At 41.7% G+C, this 25,752-nt stretch overlaps 1 protein-coding gene across 2 annotated transcripts in view; it reads left to right on the top strand.

Annotated features, from left to right (window-relative positions):
- The window catches only part of klf8 (Kruppel like factor 8), a 56,901-nt gene extending 31,193 nt beyond the window's left edge, over positions 1–25,708 (top strand). Inside the window, exons 3-7 of one of the 2 annotated variants that reach the window (XM_020598379.1) lie at positions 13,436–13,699; positions 13,805–14,039; positions 20,017–20,128; positions 22,067–22,206; positions 22,706–25,708. In XM_020598379.1, coding sequence (XP_020454035.1) covers positions 13,436–13,699; positions 13,805–14,039; positions 20,017–20,128; positions 22,067–22,206; positions 22,706–22,887 — 933 coding nt within the window. In that variant the 3' untranslated portion in view covers positions 22,888–25,708. Of the gene's footprint in view, positions 1–13,432; positions 13,700–13,804; positions 14,040–20,016; positions 20,129–22,066; positions 22,207–22,705 lie in introns of both variants that reach the window. The other variant, XM_020598378.1, reaches the window with a different exon arrangement.
- The last annotated feature ends 44 nt before the right edge of the window (positions 25,709–25,752 follow it).

The following is a 25,752-nucleotide window of genomic DNA, read 5'->3' as shown; positions in this document are numbered from 1 at the left end:
CTATCCACTCACCCCAACCGGTTGAGGCAGAAGGCCGCCCACCAAGAGCCGGGGTCTGTCGGAGGTTTCTTCCGTTAAAGGGAGTTTTTCCTCCCCACTGTCGCCAAGTGCTTGTTCAAGGGGGATTTGTTGGGTTTTCCTTATGTAATAATATTGATAACAGTACGGTCTAGACCTTACTTTGTAAAGTGTCCTGAGATGACTTTTGTTGTGATTTGGCGCTATACAAATACAATTTGATTTGATTTGATGTTTTAGAAAATGATATTACCTGCAGGAGCTTTTCTCTAGATGAGAATTGGAGGATGTAGAGCACTGATTGAAAGGGAAGTAAAGAGTGAAATGGAAATCCTGGACAGTAGGTGGAGCACAGAATAAGGGATGAGTTGATGATAGATGATGGAGAGAAGGAAGTGCAAGAGTAAACTTGATGGAGGAGTGACTGGAGATCCATATGATGGGGAGAGTAAGTGGAGCAGGAGCACAAAGGAGGGATGATCGCGCAGAGAGTGGTGGGTGACTAGACGGTGCACTGATGAGTGAGAGGTGAAGTGTGCTGATTGCTGTGATGGAGGTTAGGGACATCAGATGCTTTAGTTCTCTTGAAACATATGGTAACATAATCTCTTTATGGAGTTTGAAATTCTTGTATGAAAGGATTTCCTTTGTTCTGCTTTTGTGGCTATGGCAGCTCCTTTGTTTCTTCTTCTTCTGCTGTTTATTTCAAATTAATGTAGTTAACATTAGCTCCACCTTTACCGGCTGCAACATTAAGGCAGTGACCAAATAATACATCAGTAATTATCCAGTAATATAATGTGCATTAATGTGAAATGAGCTAACTCACATAATGAGTACATTTGCTACTTTAAACATTTTTTATGCTAATACTGTATGTTTGCAGGACTTTCACTTGTAACAGAGTATTTTTACACTGTGATATTTCTACTCTTATTTAACAGGCCAAATGTGAGAAATATTCAATGTACAATAATACAAAAGTGGCAAATTCTCACACCTGAGAACCAGAGAATGGCTGGGATTTCATTTGATAAATTACTAATCTGTTAGATTAGGTTTTTGTTAGCATGGTGGTGGTTCGAGGGCTAATGCTATAGGTCTTTGACATCAGGTTCAGGAGTTCCCAGACCGGTGGGAATTCTCTGGTCGTTGCAGCTGAATGACACCTTACTGCTGGAAAGCTTTTAAGTGAATCATAAAACTCAGGGATTCAAGGAGCGGTGAATGAATGTAAAGAACCTGGCTTTTCTGGATAAGTGAAGATGACAGGTTTTATTGATATCATGATGTTCTAATCTGTCAACATGATGTCAGGAAAGTGGAGCAGGTAGTCCTGGTGGGTGGATGGATTAAAAAGCTTTATGAACAAACAGTTGCTCTCTTGTGCTGTGACTGTGTTGACATTTGCAGTTTTGCTTGTCAATCAGCAAAGTTGACCTTTCATTTGTTTTTATGCTGAGTGACTGTCAGGGAGCGTATCAGTAGAACAAGCTCTATGAAACAAATGGTGATGAGGTCAGAGGTCACGGCAGGGTCAAAGTGCCCTGACAACAGACTGTATGAATCATTTTGAGGAAAAAAACAGCTCAAGAAACCAGTCTACTGCTGGGTTCACCATACACGTCTCCTGAATTTCCCAGCGGTTTTATCTCTCAAGATCAAGCTATTTCTGTCTGGCCACTTGCTAATAAATTAAACGAATTGGAGCGTAGAGCTGCATTATGATTTACACAGAACTGGGGACCAGAGAGCCCATACCTTATATTTGACAGCTGTTTTTTTTTTTTTTTTTTTACTTGTATTTTCTCAGATATTCTGTATATATTTCAGAGGATTTGAACAGTAAACATCATCCTGATTATTTTTCCAGAGATATTTCTTATTATCATTTTAGGAACAAAATATTTCGTTGCACTTTCCACACCTGGTTTCAGTATGTAGGTTCTCTTAAACTAGCGCAAACAAGTGAAATCCAAATATATACTTAGACTTTTTAACTGAATATACGTAAAATTATATGGTGACTGTCATTTTGCCTGATTTTGTGCAGTCCAGTCCTTTAATTGGAAATTAGGATTGCACCCAGTGACAAGAAAAACACTTTATTTTACAAGAAGACATAACCTTTTTTACCATCTGGCCTTCATCAGGCTCATAGTACAACAGCTTCTTTAAATACTGCATACAGGTGAAACCTCTTGAGTTGATTAGCCTGCACCTGGCTGAGTAATCATGAATGAAGCAAGCCGAAGGTCACAATATGTTCAAACCCGTGTAAAGTCAAATAATGGGCTTGCTAATTTAGCAGCATTAAAAGGCACCAATGTCGTAAATGTACAAGATACAATACTTGAGTTCTCTCCAACACAATAGTTTTTTGTAGTGGTAAAACAAAAGGTATATCACATTGTCTGTATTGCATGTGATCACGAGTGACTGGTCACATGTAGACACGGCTTTTTTATAAAGAGTTCACATGCAAAAAAAGGCTGGAAACTACTGATGTAAGCAAACAGCACTGGTTGACATTCATAACTCATCCTGAGTTAACAGGTCTGTTTAATAATGACAGCAGGTTCTTAAGTTTTGTTTGGAAGTTCAAACATTTGTTATATCTTTAGGAATTTAGATCCGTTATCAATAGGCTTATTAGGAATAATTTGTCTACCTGTTTTCTTCCAAAAGGGCACACCTTGTCTGACCTTGTTAAATTAAAAGAAGCAATACTTGTCACAGCTGATGTTTATGACTGTCATGTGGCTGATTGTATTTCCTCATCCTGATTAGGGTCACAGGATTTGTTGATGGACTAGATAACATGGATTATTAATAGACTAATCATAAAGGCAGGCATGTTGCTACACCTTTGACATTTCTAGCCTTAGTGTTAAGTGGATAGGCATGATAAGCCCATGTACCCTGTTATAATGGGAGATAGAAGAGGGCGTAGAAAAAAGGGCGTGAGCAGTAATGATAAGGTGAGGCCTGTTGAAGTCACAGGCATGCTATAGCAATCATTAACACAGCCTGCATACCAAGGACACAGGGAAGGGTGTTGTATGAAGAGAGGAAGCTGTTGGATGTGTAAAAAAGCAGAGAGGGAAGAGGAGACAGAAAAAGGAACAATTTGACAGCGAGGAGACATGACAAAGGAGACCAAATGGAGAGGAAAGATAGGAGGGAAGGTGGAGAGGGTGTGGACGTTCAGATAAGGACAGGCTGCGCTGCAGAATTTTGACTCATCCATTTTGTCCTCCTGTGTGTTGCATTCAAGTTTATTTTATTTCTTTTAAATAGTCAGTTTTATTCGACAAGTATGTTACACACACAAGGAGTTTGTCTCCAGTACAGAACTGAGTCGTCTGAGGCACCAATTCATACACACACACACACGCATGCACACCAGTGGCGGCGCTGTCTCTGCAAGGCACTGCTCTGGCCATCAGGAGAAACTAGGGAGAACCGGAATCAAACCCCCAACCTTCTGGCCAGGGGGATGGCCGCTGTACTTACTGAACCACAGCCACCCCTAAAGTTACACACACTTCCCATCAGGGAATCGGACCCCGGTCTCCTGACAAGCAGGGATACTCACCACTATACTAATGAGGAGATAAGCTAGTGTAGCACAGGATGGTTATAATGTTGCTGTCTCCAGTTGGCTCTGTACAGCCAGCAGCAAGAACACGCAGACTGAATGCTAGTCATGCTAATTGCCCTTCTTAGAATAAACTACAGGACAAGTAGAGAAATTTTTTTAATGGCAGCACTGGAGGTGTTTACTGTCTTGTTACTTTGACTGACATGGCACTTGCCTATAATTCAACCCCACAGGAACTAAACTATTTAGCTGCTGTTAGAACCTATGCTCCTGATTCACTGATGGAAAAACATCATATATGTCAGATAAAAAGCAGAATTATATCAGTATTTTGACATGAGACAGTGAAGGTAGAGCGGGAGGGGATTGGTAGCACCAAATGTGTGCATGTGCATTTGTGTTGTGGCATGGTGTCAATGGAGTTAGTAAAGGGTGGGGGCTGGGTGGAGCAGTATTGCATAAGGGATCATTAAGCAAAGGGTGTGTGTGTGTGTGTGTGTGTGTGTCAACTGACCACATCTCTGTGGCTGTCTCAGACTGATGGGGGTGGAGTTTCCTGTCTAAAGATAAAGTCTCCAGGAAGTAGATCCTCCAGGCACTGAGAACCTAAGGCCTCACATCCTACTTAAGATTCCATCTTCTCTTAACTAGTGTGTGTTATTATCACTTTTAATATGTTGTGCTGGCATCATCACTATAAACAGCAACGACACTGGCAAGGTGATGTTTGCTTGTTCCAGCTTTGCATTCTTGGCTTAGACAGCTAAATACATACAAAAGGTACTCCAAATCAGGAAACAAGCAGCAATAGAGGATTGTTTTTTTTACAAGCAAACTAACTGACTCCACATCTCTCGAAATTTGTACCATTATATGGTCTGAGGTCGCACTGACTGGCCTGATTTGTACATGTTAACTACGACGTGTTAGAACAAGGTCAAGGGTCATTCTTCGGCCTTGGTTTCCAGCAAAAGTTAGAAGACCGTCTCTTTTTTCCCAGAACATGCACACTTTATCTCATCTCTCTTCCCGCAGTTCTTCTTCTACTTGTTCTTTCAAGCTCTTTCTCGTGTCTCTTTTTCTTTCTCTGCTCCCTCTCCCTCTCTCTCTCTTGCCCTAATAGGATATGTCAAGGGAGGCTCTGCTTCCGCTCGCCCCATTGCCATGGCAACCGCGGCTCTGGTAGGAGTAGCCTGACACTCCTCCTCCCCTTCCCCACTCCTCATCTTCCTCCTCCACCTTTCTAAACCAGCTTCTCTCTCTGTTTCTCTGCCTCTCTTGCGCTCTCCCTGCCCCCTCCTCACTCTTTCTCTAACTTGCCACTTCAACCAAAGGCGCGCACACACACACACACACACACACACACACACTTACTGAATACCTGCCAGCACAGCACACAGCACTGAATAGCCCTGTAATCTCTCTCACACACATATACACACACAGACACATGCACAGTGAGGCCCTCTATGCATGTGTGTCTCACTGATGTATGCACATAAACAAGTCAGCTGTCGTCCAGCAAACAGGAGCAGTCATGCACAAAGGCTGGCCGCACTTACACACATACACACGTACACACACTGTATTACTTCCCGTGTGTTTGTGTGTTTGTGTGAGAGAGAGAGAGAGAGAGCATGAGACATGAGAGGTTAGAGGCCTATTTACTGTGCTGTTGCCAGAGGGGCCTTGCAAGCATGAGTGTTAGTCACCGTGTGTGTTTGAGTGTCTATATTCGAGGATTCTGCCCATTCAGAGGGGTGCACACTGACAATTTTTGGATGCAGCGAGAGAGATGTTGGTGGTGGTGGGGTATTGTGGATATTGGATGGATATCGTTTCCTTTTCTGGTGCAGAATGATGATGTCATTGTGGGCAGCCTACCTCCTCCAGAGCAGAGCTTCCAGGAAGTAAAAACAGTTGCTCTGAGTTAGACAGGAAGCAGAATTTTTTTTTTCTGATTTAATCTAGTAATATATAGTTTATTAAGTGGATCGGCCAATGTTTAACACTGTTCTTCTAGATCATGTTGTCTGTAGTAAAGAAGCAAATGAATTTGTGGCTTAGTTCTGTTTAGTGATACAGTGAAAGCTAAAGTTTTTACCGTTTTTGAGGGATGATTTTTTCCTGCTTGTGCAGAGACTGTTGTGGCATTCAGCTGCCAGGATGCTTTATTCCCACAATAAAATAATTGTTGTGTTTTAGTGAATGAATCGCCACAGAGTTTTCTGCATCTGGGTTGTTTTTGGAAATTGTTAGACACAGCACCCCCCAGGTTTTGTTGTTGGAGAAGCAGGGGGGGAGGGGAGGTCCAGAGTTGTTTGTATCTATAAAGCACTTTTAATGAAAGTGATGTCCTGTTAAGTAAGATGTGTCACTCATGAGGTATTGTGTTATTATGCTGCTGCTTTTTCAAATGTTAATCTGTGCATTCACCAGCAGAGGAGGAATGGTTTTGTAAAGAAAGAATCACCACACTAATCTTTCCTTGGATTAGTTATTCTTTAATCCAATGGATACCTTAAAGTATCTTTAAATGTCTGTTGTTTTATCTGAAAGGGATATATTCATCTGCAGATATCAAGTATGAGTACTAATGAGCATTACTGGACACTGACAGAGATGGTACCAGTGTACATCCACTGTTGGGCAGAGTTTTCACTTTCATCACTGCATCTCTCTTCCCGTCATTTGACAACAGGCAATGCTGCGTTAATCTTAGCGTTCCACAAAAACTTCCCACACACTGACAAAGCCACAAAGAGGCTGTTTAACATTTTTTATTATTCACATTTTTCACTGCATCATGTTAAACCCATGTAATACATTTACTTTTTTGGCATCTAAAGAGCCTCTTTGTCAGTGTGCTCGCACTTTGTGTATGTGAAGGACATGTTGATTTTAGCTGCACACATCTTTTCAAAATCCTGGAATTAAGAGCGCAAACTCTTCAACAATTTTTGATTTGATTTAATCTTAATGTTAACAAGTCATTCTGTCTATTCAGCTCTATATTTAGGATGTTATTACACCAAGTGAGAAAATGTTCCACTGTGGTGAGATAAATCTACCTGGTTCCAACACAAACAAACTGTTTCCCGAGTTAAGCCGATGAGTCCCGGGTGTCGACGCTGTCATTGTAGCGAGCATTACTGGTGTTTAAAGTTTCACTGCCAGGATGACTGAACCTGCTGATTTTGGTTTTTATAAGTGATGATTTTTAAATAATAAGGTCAGTAGACTTGTCGGGCATTTAGTTTAGTTTCTCCACCGTTTTGGGAGGGATGTTTTGAATCTGATAAAAACAGCGTGACTAAAGTTTTTGCCTTTCAAATTCTTCTAATTTAGTCTCACTTCAGTGAATTGCCTGACTGTCAATCCTTATCTTAGATTCTCATTTGTTTATTGAATGCGTTTGTGTCAGCGATATTTCATACACAGAGCCCTAAGAGTCTAACTTTAGTGTAAGGCATTAAATCAGAAGAGGGAGGCAAGTAGCAGTTTGTCAGCAAACTCGAATAGAGGACATGCTTAGATCCCTGGAAAATGAATTTTAAAGAGATTCCTACAGACACTTTTGACACAGGACCAGAGTGAGAATCGTCAAACTGTTCCAATTTGTGAAGTGTTGTGAACTCTCTGTCCGCCTACGCTTGTTGTACAGTGTATTCCACAGCTGGATGCAGCAAGTTCAGGCACATTCCTATAGAGTTACAGAGAAGTGTGGGTACGCCAAGAAAGGTAGGCTCTTGCATTTTCAATACGGTATAGTTCTCCAGAAACAAACAAACAAACAAGCACAACAATAAAATACAATAAAATCTCTCAATCGAATGCCTTGGAAACATTTTTTTTCTTTAGAGGAAAATCTTATTTTTAACTTGGATATGATGTATGACTTTGTTGTTGTCTGCCATCACTTCTATCTGCTGTGATCACACCTGTAACTGACACCATGATGCATATAGATGAGTTTCCTGTCTATGGACAATTGAGGATGCGTGTGCAGCATTGGGCTAGAAAATACACTGTGTTTCTGCTCTGCTGTTATTTAAAACGTATCCATACACCGATGAGAAATGACAGCTAGTAGCAGTGATAATGCTAAATGAGGCTATAGACCCTCATATAGATAAAACTTTTATTAATGTATTTATTTTTGTTGTGGGCTGAAATGTGTACACTTCTAAATCTTTGTATCGGAGCCCCTCATCAAGCTCACAGAATACAAATTGATGCTTTAGAAAAACATGTTCACTGAACGTATGTTAAATGCACAGTGGAAGCGTTTTTACATGTCAAACATACTGTACACAACGTTGTTTGCTACAGATGCATAATTATACATCCATGCCCTTAAATGGATTTCTCCATAAACTTACAGTACACCTGTATATGCACACAGGCTGTCTTATTTTTTGGGGGTTGATCTTTTCTGCACAGCCGCAATTACAGCTCAAACGGAATTTGGTTTAAGGTGAGACTCAGACCATCCTGCGTGGGTGTTTGGGGCTGACAAGTTACTAGGCACCCAGGAAATCAACACTGGCAACTCCTATTAGGTAACATTAGGAGAGTCAACAGTAACACTCGCTAAGAGACACAGTGAGCTGTGCTGGGATCAGCCTGCCAACCGGTGGGTGAGCCGGAGAAAGAGAGAGAGGAACAGGCATGCCCTTTGCAACTGACTGGGGGTGGGGGGTGGGGGGTAGTTGGTGTTTTTTTGGGTGGGTCAAGTTATAGGGGGTGGAGCTGCATATGTGTACGTGTGTGTGTGTGTGTGTGTGTGTGTGAGAGAGCTGGGTGGGGCAGCATGCTTCGTAGTTAATATCTCCCCCAGCTGTTGTTTTTGCTCTGTGTCTTTAGTATATCTTCCATATCTGCCCTCATGCTCCAGCTCCTTGGGCGTACACACGTATACAGGGGATATACTTACATGCAGCACATGCACCTACAAAGTGAACACACATGTATGCCCTGCTGATCATAGATGGCACTGACACACATGAGCAAATCAGTGCCAAAGGTGCCTCTCATCAGTTCATCCATCTTCTGTTCTCTTTACCTCCTAGCAGCAAATATTGTACTTTTTACTCCACTCCATTTATTTTACAACTTTAGTTACGTTTCAGAACCAGATTAATACAAACATTGCAGTATTATCATAAGACTTTATTGATCTCCTGTGGAAAATTCACACATTACCCAGCAGTACTTTTATTTATTAGCATATTGGACGATGAGTTATGATGCATCCATAATCCATCATTTGTATTTTATCTTACTTGACTATAGCCCCCCCCCCCTTACCAGCTGTATCATTAAATGTGATGTACATAATAATGCATCAGTAATTATAACCAAATCATATGGCATACAATAATATTAAATGTGCCATTCTGCAGGATGATTACTTTTACTTTTAGTACTTTAAGTTTGTTTTGATGCTAATACTTTTGTACTTAAGTAACATTCTGAGTGCAGGACTTTTACTTGTACCAGAGTATTTGTACACTATTGTACTGTTACTTTTATTTCAGTAAGAGATTGGAATACTTTTTCCACCACTGCCTGCTAGTGCTTCCTTTTCTTCCTCTATCCTCCCTTCACCTTTCATATATACTACAAGTGGCCACAGCAGTAAGTGTCTCACCTTAGGAGCTATTGAGTTTTTCCTATAGGAAGAAACACCAGTGACATGGACTGGAAGCTTATTAGGCTTCACTGGAATTCAGCTTGTACTCTGTGTGCACCCTCCTGTTTCTATCCTGTGATTTGGTTGTTCATTTCTTTTTTTTTTTTACTGTGTGAATAATTTTGGAAAGGAGACATGCAACAGTTGAAAGGCTAGCAGCAGCAGAGAGAATCTGCTAAGTGAAAACTCCAGCGTAAAACAAAACCGGAACTCAGTTACTGTGGTTTGTACAGCTAAATTAATAAGTAATCTATTTTATCAATGGATGGCGGAAAAGTTCGTGCCAAAAAGGATTGATTTGTGACTAGCAATACCTGCTTCTTTAAATGGAGAGTTATCTGTATTTACCTAAGGCCCAACATCTCCATTTCATATTTAAGCACTCTGAAAGCTGTATGCAATGCTGTTAGTCTTTTCTTCTACTTACTGAGTTGAAGAACAGATGGTGTGTGTTGAACATCTGCCATCTTACAAAAGCAATGAGATTATGACTAGCAGTCTGTTCTAAGGCAGTCATAACATAGTAAATGGAAATGTTGTCATGAAAATGTCATTTCTTAATGAGAATTTGGTACAGGAGCTGCTGCTGTTGGCCCCACTTGTCATGTACCCTGTCATCAGTATGTTATGTGGCTGCTGACCAAGGTGTGTGACAAGTCTGTCAGTGTTGACATAGTTTGTGTTACCTACTAACTCTTAAACTGTTAAACTGGCACATAAGAAACCCAAACACACTTGGTAACAAGGTGATCTGAATTTGGTTTGTGGTCACGGTGTGTCAGACACAGCCAAACTGGTAGGAAAAAGGAAAGATGAAATTACGAATGGTCCAGCTCTGCTAATATACTGTCAATATTGAGCTATAATTGTACACACCATACCATGTTAAGAGCCTTCTTTGGTCATACGAGGATACTGTATTTGCTTATTACTTCATCTGTATGAGATCTAGTGTGAGTACAGGACATGTTACTTCTTCCTCTCTGCCTGGCTTTCTCACCACTGCAGTCACAGCTGCTACCCGCTTCCATTCACGTTAGAGATCACATGAATTAACTGCAAGATGAAGACTGGGTGACCCATTTTATGGTGGAGCAGTTGAACTGAGAAGTGCAAGGGGAGAGCAGAGTGCTGTGGCGAGCTCCGCTGCATCACAGCTGGCTCAGTGAGGATTGGTTTTTTTCCCCATTTTGGTGCATTCAGACAAGTTAACCTATTGTTTAAGGCGAATTGTGTTCCAGGCCTGGCAGATTGTTGTGATTGTTTCAGAGATAAACACAAATAGATTTTACTTGAGGCCAAGATAAAGATGTAGTTTCACGTGAGGTTCAGATTCTTGCCTTTATGTGACAAGAGAGACATCACTTGCCACACGCGTTCAGACGTGGATGCTGGGCCTTCAGCGACTCTGTAGCACTGAAGGTGTGCTGTGTTGAGCACATTTACATACTCTGACAGACAGTTGCTATTACGATGCAGCCGCACTATGCTGATGATTTGTTTCCACATGACGTTTGACTTTTTTTACATCCTGGTAACTTGTTAAAGACACACTGTAAAACATTGGGGAGCTGGTGACCATGGTGATAGGTTTTTACAAGGTGTTACAAGGCAATCCAGGGTCAGAGCTGGAATAACAGGCGCAAGAAAACACGCTGGAAAGTCTGAACATAAGTTAGAACAATCTGGCAGCTTCCTGGTGGGAACTGCCTATAAAGGGGTGAAAACAGGTGCAAACAATTGTCACTGACTAGTGCAAAGAGTCCGTAGCTGCAATGATACCGTGACAGGAAGTGGTGTCAAAATAAGAGCATGAGAACGGAAGCAGAGGGCACAGAATCATGACAGTTTTTTCCTTCTACAGTTAAGCCAATCACACTGTCCTCATATCAGAAAGTTTCTCTTTGTCTCCCTTCTCTAATTTCTTTCTTCTTCAAATTGTCTCTCAGATTTGAGAGTTTGCAGTTGTCCACTTAAGCTTTTTTTTTCTATTGGACTTGAGGATTTTAAAAAGAGTTGTGAGTTTAATCTGATCAACCGTGAAAAGAGGACAGAAAAAAACAGACAAAAGTGAAGAAGAATAGAGAAATACAAGAGAGAGTGAGTGAAAACGAAGCCAGCGAGGGATGTGAGGGTGAGGTGGGAAGAAATAAAAGTGCACCTGATGTAAAGAGCGAGAGATGCTGCAGGGACAGGCGGAGGCTGTGGGAGAGAAAGGTGAAACGGGGTGTGGCCATAATAGAGCGGGTGAAGTAAATGAAAAAAGGCAGGAGGAGGTGGGGTTGAAGGGATAGAAAGATGAACGGACTGGGAGGGAAGAGGAAAGGAATTGGTGGTGGGTGGGGAACAAGTGGAAAACATGGAGTCAGCTGATAGCTCCCAGTTTCCATGGCAACAATGGGCCTTTCCCACCCACTCTTTTTTCCTCGCTTCTCTTTTTCTCTTCTCTTTCGCACCCACTCCATCTCTTCTTTCACAGTTTTCCCTCTTTTTTAAGGATATCTTTCAATAATTGTGTAACGACCCAGCTTCCTGTTCTTTGCCGATCTTTCGTTCCTCTCCTTCCCCTTTCTCTCCTCCCCCTGTCTTTCCTTTCTTTTCCTGCTTGCTTAATATAGAGCTCTTTAAACTCCTCCTTATCTTAGCCAAGTTTGGTGCAGGTGCTGCATATGTTTTTCTTACGTGTTGTCAAAGCCTCCCCCCTTCTTTGCTCATTTCTTTTCCTATTTGCCAGAGCTCCTTAATTAATTTCCTCCTCCAAACCTGGCAGAGGTAAAGAGGACATATAAAATCACCAATATGTTCCCTTTACAGAGATTATTTTCACATGCAGCCTAATGATTGTTAACTGCAGGGGGTAGTTTGCTAACCTTCATGTTTGTCTTCATCAACCATAACACAGTCCAGGCTCCAGCTGAACTGTGTGACCTGTTGAAAGGCTATAGTGCAAGCTCCACCCTCTCCTCCTCACTCAGAGCCAGCCTCACTTGTTTCTCCTGTTTCTCATTCACATTTCTCCTTCTTCCTCTTCTTCTTTTTTTACTCTCTCAGTCGGTACCAGTCTCTCTGTATACTCGTCCAGCCATTCTTTTTCTGTTTCTCTCTCTTTTTCAGCTACCCTCCCCTCTGGTGTTCCACACAGCAGCCATTGTTCCCTTTGCTTTCAAGCTACATGGCAGCTGAGCCCTGGGTGGCTGTAGAGGCCAATGGGGTGCTCTGGTCCTCTGAGGAGGCTGAGAAAACTAGGGCATAGTATGCATACCCCTGATGCAAAGGATATGAAAGCATCAACCCAGGGTGAAGCAGTTCTTTTTTTCTGCCAGCTTGGTTTGGCTGATTGATCTAAATACTACAATACCCATGAGCCTCAGCCAAAGTTAGTTAGAAGGTAGAAGTTAATGGGGCAAATGCTGAAACAGTGTCGTCTTCATCTTTCCCTGCCATTAGCACCACACACACAACAAAACTGTTAGCTGATGATTTAAATTCACCCTGTGAGTTGGAGTTAACTTCTCTTCCTGAGTTTTTATGTACATTTATTACCATGGCTGTTTAACAGCCAGGTGACGTGACTGTATAAAAAAAAAAACTGAAGTGCTGTGTTTCCTCTGCCTGTGTGATTCCAGCTCAGTCTCACAGCACAGAATAAAAATAATAAAATCATTTCATCTTTGTTGGATTGTTTGACTCAAACAATAAAGTAGAACATCTCAGCATTTATGGGACCTAACAGTGATTAGTCTATTGAATACATCAGTTTGCCAGTAAAATTAGGCCTATACTGGTCTTTCAGAATATAAACTCAGATTAATTTGAGAAGGAGTTTACTCAGCCAATTGCAGGAGTCATTATGTAAAATCTGAAATAAAACCCTGCCTCGACCTTAAGTAGCTACTAATAGATCTACAATTATGGAAATGTTAACTTTTTTTTGTCTATTTTCTATATTTATCTTTTATTCCATATTTTATTCTAAAAAATTTTTTTTTCTTGGAGTTAAAGTCTTATTCTGTCATGAAGGTACACAAAACTTCAGTGTCATCTTTAAGTTTAATTACGGTCAGTTTTCTTAACTTCTCTTCGATGTCTTTGACCCCCTCCTGTCTCCTCTCTAGCAGCCAGGTGCCAACTTCCCACAGCCAACAGACCTGAAGGTGAAGAAGGAGCCGCTAGTTTGCAAGACAGAACCCTCTTCGCCCCAGCCGTGCCCCGCTGAGGACCAGATGGAACCCGTTGACTTGTCTCTTAACAAACCCCGCGTCTTTTCGCTCACTGCCTCTACAGCAAGCAGCACAGTCAACCCTGCACCCAGCAGTGCCGTGACCCAACCCGGCCTGCCAGCCACACCTGTCCCCTCCACGGTACAATCGATAGGGTCCATGGTAACCACAAATTCTTACCTCCTACACTGTTATAGTGAAGCTTTGGGACGACAAATACAGTAAGGTTTGAGTGGCTGATCATATTCCCTGCCTCTTCCCCTCTAGGTACTCTCTCCAGGCTCTATCTTAGCCACGCAGGGTGCTGGGGGACAGCAGATCCTCCACGTCATACATACAATCCCCTCAGTCAGCATGCCCAGCAAGGTGGGCCAGCTGCAAACCATCCCCGTGGTGGTGCAGTCGCTCCCTGTTGTCTACACCACAATGTCTACTGATGGCGTTGCCACAGCAGCCATTACAGTGCCGCTCATAGGCAGTGACGGTCGCTCAGAAGGCTCAGGTGGGTGGTTCACTGAAAATCTCCAGGAAGACATCTTAACAGTGATCAGATAGGACTTTATTAATTAATCTCTGCCAGGGAATACAGGAAATAATGGTAATAATAATAATAATAATTATGCTGTTCCTGTTACTGATGTGTTACTGCTGCACCCTGACGTAGTCCCATAAGCAACAGCGATGGCGATTGATCTGGATTTTTCATACTGTAGATTGATATTAGTCTTCATACAATACTTTAATTCATGACCTTTAAAATAATAAAATGATTTCCATCAGCTTCAGCTGTAGTTTATGATCAGTTGTAATATTCTAGCATGCCAACAATAACTAAACATTAGCATGGTACACAAACAGACTACATTAGCTAATATCCTCTTTGAGAGCTTGTCACATAATGTCACCGAATTCCATTTAGTTTTCACTTCATTATTCAGTCTGACATCATGTTCATGCCAGCTGTTGCGTGCGTGTGCACGCGCTTGGTGTTACTTACATTGTGGGAACTGAAACCTCTTTACACACTCACACGATGGGGACTCAACCTTCCTGGTGGGAGCCAAATCCTGGACCAGATGTTAGTCCCCACAAAGCAAATCATTGAACTTTAGAGAGACAACTTGGTTTAAGGGTAGGTTAGGTTAGGGTGAGGTCAGGGGTTAGGCAAGTTGTGGTTATGGTTCAGGCTAGGATAAGTCGCCGGGAAATGAATGTAAGTCGCTGTAAAGCCCAACTAAGTGACAAAAACAAGGATGTTTGTTTGTGTGTTGGAGTTATTTTGGCCAATCAGAAGTAACTAACATACAACATATGTATCATTTTCAGCTGACGTGTTATAACTGTCTTACAGCAACCTGTAAAGCTGTGTTGATGTTATCCATGCACCATTTTTCTTCTTCATTTTTCATAGTGATGCAATTATGTTTTAATGTCCTTGCCGTTCCAAACAAGGAAGCAGCTGTCAATCAGACCTATTTTAATTTCTGAACAAATGAATCATAGCAAAACAATAAAACATTCTGAACATTACATACCAAACCTTAGCATAATAACACTGTTATTGCTATCATTACTACTGCTAGGTCTAATCCATGCTGATAGTGTGCCAAGTGTCAAAACAACCTCCTCCATTATTTTTTAAATAGCAGCAGTGAGTCATGTATTGTAGCAGATAAGACCTCTGGACTATTTTCAAGCCTGTTCTCTGCTGTGCCATGACTTCTTCTCTTGTCAAGTCAGGACATGTTTTCTAATGTGACCCACACTTTCAGCTAATAAACAATACACCCTCAGGCAAATCATAGCTCGGGCGATTGGCTCTTCAGATGAATAATCAACTAATAGTCCTATAACTTTATGTTATATGCTAAATCTGCTGTGTTGATGTGCCTCCCCTGCATCAAATGGGTGTCAAGTAACAACATCATATGATTTGCTACTATTAATGCTACTACTGCTATTACTACAACTGCTACCAGTACTTCAACTACTGCTTGTGCATTTTGTACCACCACAGTGTGGAAGCGGTGGCCTTCTGTGTTGCTGCCTCAGTCTGACAGTTAGTCTCATTTATGTGAAAATCATACAGCATCAACCACTTCGTACAAAGATGTTTTATGTTACAATGAAACAGCAGTTTTAAAACTCTTCCTTCCTTCAGTCTCATGCACATTATGTTGAAACAGGATGTTGAGGTGGAACATAGCACAGGGAGTGGTAGGTAAAAATTTTGCAAATTAACACCAGTTAGGAAAAGGAAGGCAGTGTGAGATGTTGTCAGCTTACTAGACCTCTCCTCTCCACGCTGAGCTTTTCTGTCTCTGACTGTCACACCCTCCATTGTTCTTCTATGGTTCTGTTCCTTTTGCACACACTGTCGTTTAAGGGTAGCTCTCGGCCTCAGGGGAGTACGGTGTGTTTCCAGAGGGAGCTGGTGTGTGTTTGTGGTTAGGGGTATGTTAGAGTTGCCGTCTGACTGCCTGTCTATCTTTGTCATTCTGGATGCTGTCCATATGTGCCAGATGATTGATATCCTCAATAAAATGAGGAAACTCACAGAGAGAAATGTTATGTATGTTGTAAAATAATGCTCCTGCTTGAAATTCAGCTGTCAACACAGCTGACTCCATCTTCTCATATTTTGTTGGGGAAATCTATCTAATCTATTTATTATTCCTACCACTCATCCTACAGAGGGTCATGTTGGGGGCTGGTGCCATTCACAGCTGACATCAGGCCAATGGATACACCCTGGACAGGTCACTAGTCAGGGCAACACATAGAGACACACAACCACTCACACTCACTTTTACACTTGTGGGCAGTTTAGAGTCGCTGATCAGTCTAATCTTTGAACTGTGGGAGGAAGCCAGAGCACCCAGAGAAAACCCACATAGGCACAGGGAGAATATGCAAACTGCACACAGGAAGGCACGAGGTTCGAACCCAGAACCTTCTTGCTGTGACATGACAGTGCTAACCACTTTATCAGCCTGCCGCTCTCTCAAGATATTTCATAACTCAAAAGAGGAACCTGCTGTGCAGGTTGCTGATTTACTAACCTGTGGTTTTATAACTTGTGCTTGGTCAAGTTCTGCTCCTCGGGTGTCCTAAACAGGTTATCAGTATTGAAGAACTAGAGACAAAGAAGTGAAGGAGACTTTGTTTCAGGCAACTCTGAAATCAGTTTGTTCTGCTGTCATCATGTCAGCTTAATAGGTCAGGAGCGCCTTAAACAGTCCAAGCTGACCAATCAATTAAATAAACAGCAATGAACAGAAAGGTTAAAGGGAGTGAAATCCATCCCTGAGTAAACACAAAAGGAAGCTTGACATTTGCTCAGGCAAGCTAGCAAAACAGAACTCCACCCCTTCACAAACTGCAGTAAAGCCCCTCAGTAAATTCAGTTTAGTTCACCTTGGTTTCTAATCCCAACCCAAGCAGCCTTGACTCAGGAATGTAAACGAGGGACGCAGTAATTCTCGGAAACTTCTGCCAGGATCTGCAGCATACAAACTGTCCTGAGGATACTCTCAAACTGTCTGACTTCAACTGTCTGTGACGTTCCAGATGTGCCAAAATGTGTTGCATCATAGAGTATTATAATTTACATTTTTGCTTTACTTTGTTTTCACTTTGCCGGAACAATGTGCAACAAATGACATCACGTTGATGACATTTTACCATTTCATTCAAGCCATGATTGACATCTCTGACTGCTTCATTGACTGTAAATGTCAGTGACAGAAATCTCTTGGCACTGAAGAGTAAGTTAATACCAGGTTGAAAGCAGCTTGTTCCGTAGTGCTGCACCTGTCGCCACACCTAACAGTGAAGTTATGGTGTACTGCCACACCCTGAACGTCCACGTCAATGCTTAAGGTCAGCAACTAAAAAAAAAAAGATTTTCAACTGAGCTTTAAAAGTACTGGTCCTATTTTAACAGTGTGGATTCTGAAGTTGTCTGTGAAGGAGCTTTATGTTCTCGTATAGCTCACATTGAAATTCTGTTCTGGTGCTACATTTCACAGTCAGGAGTCATGTAACAGAAAAACAGAAACAAAGAGTGAAGACGTGAGCCAGGCGAGGGGAATGAGCGAGGGAGGGAGAAAGCAAGAGAACAAGATGGGGACTTTGATATTTCCTGTTCCTTTTCTTTTACCTGCAAAGGGAACAAGCAGGAGGCAGTTGATATTTACTGTTCATGTGCTGTGGTCTTGTGTGGGAGGAAAAGAAAGAAAGAAGGCTTGGTTAAGGGTGGAGGAGAGTGAGACTGGGTGTGTGAAGTGAAGGTAGGGGTGGCATGGAGTTAGGTATGCTGCAGGGGTGAGGACGGATGAAGAGGGGAGGGTGCAGGGAGAGGAGAGGAGATGTGTTGTCTTGCCTTTGGATAAAAAAAAAGGAAGGCTGCAGTGGCGGAGGGGTGGGGGCAGCTTAATTGTCTCTGGAGACAAAGAACACTTCTTTTGGTGTGTGACCTCCCCACACCAACACACACCCACAGATATTCCACCCAAATTCCTTGTGTCACCCATCCAACTGCCCCACCTCTCTTCCCTCTCTTCAGGCTGAGTGGACTTTGAACAGTATGCCTACCACATTCCTACAACTGTTTTTCAGGGGGGTGTCATTCATCATGTTTTGCCACCACATGTAATTAGTCTGATTTTGGTGCAGAAATTGTACATTGTTTGCTCATATTGTGTTTTCAGCTTTGGTAGTTTGCTTTCAAGTCGTCAAATTGTGAATTTTAGGAAGAGAAGAGGAAGTGATGCAGGAGAGAAGTGAGAGAGAGACACTGACTGACCATGGAGTTATCCTAAACCAATATAAGGATAGATGTTTCACCCACTTCCTTTCATCACTAATTTTTATAATCGTATCATTTAGATTATTGCACTTGTCCAGACTCTAGAAACCTGAGGAATTGGTTGCTTAATTCACACTGTGCTAATTTATTTACAGTCTATCATCTCTCATATCTAACTCTTTCACAGATAAACAGCTTGCTACGTTCAGTTGTAAACTTTGCTAGTCGGTACTTGGCAGACAGTGAAATTGTTAGAGCTTTTCTCTAAGGACACTTGGTGAATCAATGCTTTTCATAGCACTGAGAGCAAACCTCAACAATTCAAGTTGTGAGTGTAAAACCAAAACAATAGGCTGAAAGACATTAAAATGATATGTAGAGCTGAGAAGAGCTTTAGAGGTGGCTGATAACTATCTGTGCAGTCATTTGATCCATTGTTAATATGCATATCACGTGTTCGAACTGCTCACTTCTGGAAGACATTTTAGGGCCCTATAAACAAAAACCTCCTCCCACAGGAACAGCTTTTTTCTACAGGCTGTCTCCTTCATGAACAATTAACCCGGACCCTTCCATGCTACCTCATTTGTAAAGAACTCCACTTTTCTTCCTTCTCTTTCTACCCTTTACCTCTTCTATTTTTATTTTTGTGTGTGATAGAAATGTTCTTTGAGAGGTGCTGCAAGCTGAAATAAATTTCCAATGTGTATGTACACCTGGTTCCATAATAGCCTCTTGTGAATCTGGTATAAAACTATTGATTAGAGCAGCTTTCCATATATGATTTTGTGATCTATTATGATCGATCCCACACTGAGAGACCTACCTTTCCAGAAAGAACTGCACACTGAGAGACCTACCTTTCCAGAAACAACTGTGTTCCCTCTGCATATTAGCTAAGATGAACATTAATAACAGCATTCAACGGAAAATATCTTCCAGGCAGTTCCACTAAGCTATCAAAAAAGAGCACAACTTATTGATTATACTCCCTGGAAAAAAGCCAATGTGTGCTTTCCAAAACAAAACAACCAGTAGAAACTTCTGATAGTGTAAAGATTTGTCATTCAGCTAACTGCTAATTAGCATTGTCTGAGATTTCTGCAGAATATTTTTGTATTATAATCTGTTTGCATCGTGTTCCTCCTGCTTTGACATCGTAAAAGGTTGTCGAAATAGGAGAGAAGAAGAGAATGACTGCTCGGACAAGATGTTTCTCTTAACAGAAAGACTGGCTGTGAAATCCAGCAGTTTTGATCCATCAGTTCTGTAGCTTAGCAGGCCACATATTGTATCTGCACACGCACACGCACACACACACACACACACACACACACACACACACACACTTGGGACAAGTCTTTGCCTTACTAAGTTGCTGGAATCCAGGCATCACTGTTAAGAAGTTATTAACCTCCTGCTGTTCTTTTCTGTTTCCACTCCTCTCCTTCTTTGATTCTCTCACTTTTCTCTGTTCTGCTTCTTCTATTTACTGATTGATCTCTCAATTGGTCTCATGCCCTCTATCATCCCTCCTCAATTTCTTTTCATCCTGCCTTCTGTGTTGAATGTCCATCTTTTCTTTCTATTTGTACCACTGTTTCTGTTTTATGTTCCTTCGTTCCCTCTATCCTTCTATCATCGCTCCCTCGTCCTGTCATCTCCACAGTTCGTATTAAGCCAGGTTCTACGTCTCCAGTGGAGTATCAGAGTGACAGCGATGCAGAGAGCGGTACAGAGTCCGGATCAGCCTCTCTCAGTGCCCAGAGCCTTGATGCAGGGTGAGTCCATGCCACACAAGGACACAAGATACAAACTGTATTTAGGCACTCTTTTTAAATTTTCCCACACTTGTGTGACTGTATTTACAATATTAAAACACTGATACATGAAACGGTTACATTCCTTGAGGAATATGCGACACACATGGAAAATCACCATTTTCCATGTGTGCATTTGCTGTTGTCGTTTTGTTTGCTCTGTACCAGCATGTGCATTAGCATGCACGTGACGCAGTCCTGATTTCAGTGACTGCAGCAGATGGGACTGAAAATGTGCAGTGATAGATGTAGACAGCAGCAAAATGAACATTTTAGCATTTAACTAGCTAACCACATGTCTATGATAACCTTAAATATGTATTGTTCTGCTGAATTTATATCTGTGTGGTGATAAAGCTAATTTGGACTGTAACTACTATATGTTTAACAGAGTGCAAGAATTCTTGATCAGACTCGAAACATCAGTTGTCTGGAGATCTGAATGTCATGTTATGTTCACGGCACATAAATGCCACAAATTATGTGTGATGTCATCTGAGTGTACAGTCAGAAAGGCTGGGGAGAGAGACACTGATGCACCGTAGGGTTTGTGGGAAATGCAGTCTTTGTGTGGACCATCTCCCTTGCCTGCGGCCTGCTGGCTAATTACATTACTGCAGTGCTACCATGACTGGATGCTTATATAACCTTATATAATCCTCTGTACAGCAGAACAGACTGGAGACACCTTGGCTGTATTACAGGGAGATGAGTGTGTGCATGTCTATGGTCTGTTTATGTGTATGTGTGCTCTGAACACACTTCATAAATGAGGATTTGGTGCTCTAGAGAAAAGTGTGGACATTTGACATAATCTCCTGCTCCTACCCTAACCTTAATAGGTCACAGTAAAATGCCTGCCTGTGTGTGTATGTGTGTGTGTGTGTGTTAGCAAATCAGGTCAGAGCTGCAGCCACACCCAGTGGGTGAGGCTGCGTGAGTGCAACAGAAATTCAGGGTGTGGATGTAGACAATTAGTTTAGTGCTGTAATCTGCTGTGTGTGTGGCTCTATTTACTGTATGTGAGTGTGTTTGAGAGAGAAAATGTTTAAGAGAAATACAGTGAAAAAGTATGTTTGTCTTGTTGTTGTTGTTGTTGTTGTTTTTGTGCAAGTAAGAACTATTTGTGTGCATGTCTGGATGTGTGTGTGTTGTTGGGTAGGATTGTCCCAGAACTGGGATATAAACAAGGTTACATAATGTAGCTTTCTGTCACACCTCCTTGTAAAATGGCTAGGGAGAGTGTTGTTTTTTTTTCAGATCAACTTTATTTACACCACAGTTGTCAAATGAACATTAAAAAAATATAATAAATCAGAATCATCACAGAACAGATGCGTCAATCTTTGATATATGAATGAATGTTTAGGAGAAGGAGATAAAGATAAAAGAGTGTATGGGTTTAATTTATTGGATTCTCTTTTTTGTTGGTGTGAGTGTCAGTAAAAGTAGAAGGGTTACATGATATAAGGGAATCAACGAGAGTGAGAGAACTAGATAAAGTAATGCCAAGTGAAAGCTGTTGTGCAGATTTACGACTAAGTCGCCCCCTGGTGGCCCTTGGGATTACTATCGAATTTACCTGTACCTGATGAGAGACAAAAACTCACCACTGCACAGCAGAGCCAAGTCTTATACTTTCAAAAGAAAGAGAATGAATTTTTGATGACTTTGTAATGGTAACAGTGTTGCTGACAAATTTGTGTCTAACTTGTTACTTTGGTCAGTGTTTTATATGGGATAGTGGGAATTTCTTAATGTAAACTCAACACAATATACCTTGAAATATTAACATGAATTATCCAAAGTCCATAGGAAACTTCTTTGTAGGAAACAGGGCAGTCGCTTAGAAAGTTGGTGATGAGTGGCCAGCATCACTCACTCATGTTCCTTTCTCAGATCGGTGATGGACTTGGAGCCTGTTGATCCAGATTCACCAGACATCAAGAGGAGGCGAATCCACATGTGTGACTATGAAGGCTGTAAAAAAGTTTACACCAAAAGTTCCCACCTAAAAGCCCACAGGAGGATACACACAGGTGAGACCTGAGCAAAGTAAACACTAACAACACAACAAAATCAGTGGGTGTTAAGGGAATTTGTTGTCTCATTATTTACCAAACAGGGAGTGTAAATGAATATTTCTTCAGTAAGATGATTTTTATCTGCATCGGAGTTTAACTCTGCCTGTTCCACTCATTCAAAAACGGTGATGTCATTTTTGTCTCTGACAGTCATCAAAATGTGACTTACAAATAAAAACACATAAGCCACAAACCAATGTGACTGGCTGGTTGTATTTAGGTGGTGATTTTCCAGTTTTACAAAAGCTCCATATTTAGTCATTTAGGTGTTTGTGTGAACAAAGCTGGAGTTTGTGTATTTAAAGCTCCTTAAAGTGGATTAAAACCATCAAAATCTTTTAAACACAACTGGCCACAAGCTTTTGTATCTATCGTCATTGTATTTATGTCTCATATATTTGTTCCATTATTTCTTCTCCCATAACCCTTCTCCTCATCTCCTGCCTCCCTCCAGGAGAGAAGCCTTACCACTGTACCTGGGAGGGCTGCACCTGGCGCTTCGCCCGTTCCGACGAGCTGACCCGACACTTCCGCAAGCACACGGGAATCAAACCTTTCCGCTGCACTGAGTGCGACCGCTCCTTTTCCCGGTCTGACCACCTTTCCCTGCACCGCCGCCGCCATGTCATGATGTGAACTCTGACCTCCCTACTCCCACAATTCCCTGTCAACCTCCCCTACACACTAACCTTATCCCCTGATGTCACAAAGTCCCTCCCAGCACATCTTGTACCAGTGCTCCCCCCACCCCACAAATACTTCTGCTAGTTCCTGTTTTAATCCTCACCTCACTGACCCATCCCCTGACAAGATTTTAAGCCTCATCAGCAGATAGACTAAGACGCTGTACCTCCCACCTCCTCTTCATCTGGAAATTGCAGGAGCATCAGGAATGTGTGTGTACTGTGGAGATCAGATGATTTTTACTGTCATCATTGTCATCATCGTCACCGTCCACCCAGCACCCCTCCAGCTTCAAAACAGCCCCCCACTGCCATCCTCAACCCCACCTGTCACATAATTCATCTCCTTTTCAGAAAGAGAAGGGCGCACTGAAGGGCATCCAACAGCAGGGACGTTCATCCATCCATTCATCTATCATGTGCATCCATCCAGTCATTCAAAGGAAAGGATGAAGAGGAGAAGACAAGAAGAGGAATGTGTGTACTATTTGTAAACTAACATGAGGAATCTTAAAAGTAATGTCTCTCCAGCTGCTTTTCTTTTATACAATTTTAATTCTGTACATATTCAGGGTTGGGAAGTTATGTGAAGCCTAAATTTGATATTTTATGGATTTTTGGAAGCAAAGGTTATTCTCCAGAATGTCTCAAATAGCCCGTTTTTCTAGGAACTTGTCAGGAACCTATAAACGTCACCCTAACCTTACTATTGTGATTGGGAATCCAGTGAACAAGACAAGTTCTCCAACCTATATGACCCATATGCCTGTTTGTCCCTTCGCTCATAGGGGCCACAGGGGCGTCTCATTAAGTAGAGCTCCTGCAGTCGTGTGAGGAACTGCAGCAATTCTGCCAACATTAATGACAACGTACATTGGCACTACCAAGCTTTACAGACCTTTGTCACCATGCAAACAGCCACAAACATGATGGTTAGCTAGCCTGCTAGCTACTGGAACTCTGTAGTCTTGGTAATTGTCATTATGCTGTTATTATTATGAAACATCACGGTTTGGTTTAGGCCCGAAAACTACTTGGTTACATTTAGGGAGAAAAAACTACTTGGTCTTGTTTAAAAGCAAAACCACGCTGGTACATTTAGAAGCAGAAACACAAGCCACACACTGGAATTGAGCTTCCTAAGGGAACGTTCTGTGTTTTGTGGACCTAGCCAACACAGACCTTGTGTCTCTACATAACGTGTCATGTCACTTCTTTCCTCATGTCATAATCAGGTTGCTAGATGCCCATATAAAATAACCAAAACTCAGTTGGATTATATTGTTTTTTTAAAAACAGCTTTTGGATAAAATATTTACAAAATGCAGTTGATTTTAAAGGTAAAGGCTTCCCACCTCTGTGTATATGAATCTGTGTGTGCATACAGTGAGCTTGTTCACAGCAGCTGGAGCAACATCAAGTACATCTTTCCTCTTCAGTAAACATGTCTGATGTATTGGAGGCTGAGAAAATCTAAAAGCAATTTTATTTTGTCCCGATACCCTTTTTTCACCTTGCATCCTCCCCCATGGCCTCATCCTCACCCTGTCCACTGGTACATGGGGCTACAAGACTGTGAACTTTCTGAAGATTGATTTGTTTTCATTGTATCAATTACATTATTGTCGTTTACGAGTCCTCCCCCTTGCACACACCTTTATGACTCTTCTTTGAACAGTATTTACTTTTTATGCGTTATTGATGTTGTAGTTTTCGAAACAGGGCCTTCGGTTCTATCTTTTTTTATTTCTTTGCCAGGTTTGGCGCTCGTAACAGAATGGCACCCTTTTTTAAAATACTGGTTTCAGATCCCTTTGTTGTGTTCTGAGGCTGTGAAAAAGACAGAGAAAACGCAAATAGTTTGAGATTACAAGCAAAATACAGGGAACAGGGGAGCTTTTCAGAGTGTGTGATTTTTGCGTGTGTTGTTCTTGCGTGGGTGTCTGTGGATGCGTGCATGTTTTGAGACAAACACATAATCAGAATTTAAGATTTTTACGAGTGTGTTCCGGGCACTTGTTGTTCTTTTACCTCTTGCCCGTCGAGCCTTAATAACTGAAGTCAATCTCTAAGGGCGACACCAGAACCACTGACAGACAACATTTGGCCAAAGATCATCTACGAGTCTCTGGTTTTTGAAACGTAACACTGTTTTCCAGTGAGATCCCAATCTTTGTTGTCTGCTTGTTTTTCACTGCTTTCAGTGGGAAGAATGTTCCTCACAGCGATGAGAGCTTAGCATGTTAGTTTTTTTCAGTTCAGAACAAAGAAGTGAGACGGTGCTGCATGCAGAGCTTTTTAAAACTTCCCATTTTAACTGGGAGAAAAAAAAACTGCCCCGTAATCACATGAGGCTTCTACTGTAAATTGTGAGCTATCTGGGAGATAATGGAGGAAATCTGCTTGATTGCTTTAGTGGCACAAATATGAAGAGGGAAGGTTTCCTCCAACACGAGCAGATTGAAGGCTTTTAGAGAGAATACTTTATTTCTTTTCTAAAGTTAAGTAAAGCCTCAGAACTTTAATTTACATCTAAATTAATGGATTATGTGAAATGCGGACTTGATTTTGAACATTTAGAGCAGTTATCACCGTTAAAGTGCTACCTGCAGCATGTCAAACAGATCATCCTGGCACAGCAGAAAGCACTGTGAACACCTCCTGTCTGCCATTTTTAGCCTTCACAACGAAACATCCAACAATATAAAAAGCCATTTGCAATCCAATTTTACGACTTTACAAAATCCTCAGAACATCAGAACTGTGGAGCCAATATGGCTGGCCCCCAACGGCCCCGCGACCAGGCCACTTTTTCATG

This window comes from Monopterus albus, unplaced genomic scaffold, assembly GCF_001952655.1.
Source record: "Monopterus albus unplaced genomic scaffold, M_albus_1.0 scaffold38.1, whole genome shotgun sequence".
In the NCBI taxonomy this organism is placed as follows: domain Eukaryota; kingdom Metazoa; phylum Chordata; class Actinopteri; order Synbranchiformes; family Synbranchidae; genus Monopterus; species Monopterus albus.
The sequence above is the reverse complement of the archived record's forward strand: the minus strand, read 5'-3'. Positions and strand labels throughout refer to the sequence as shown.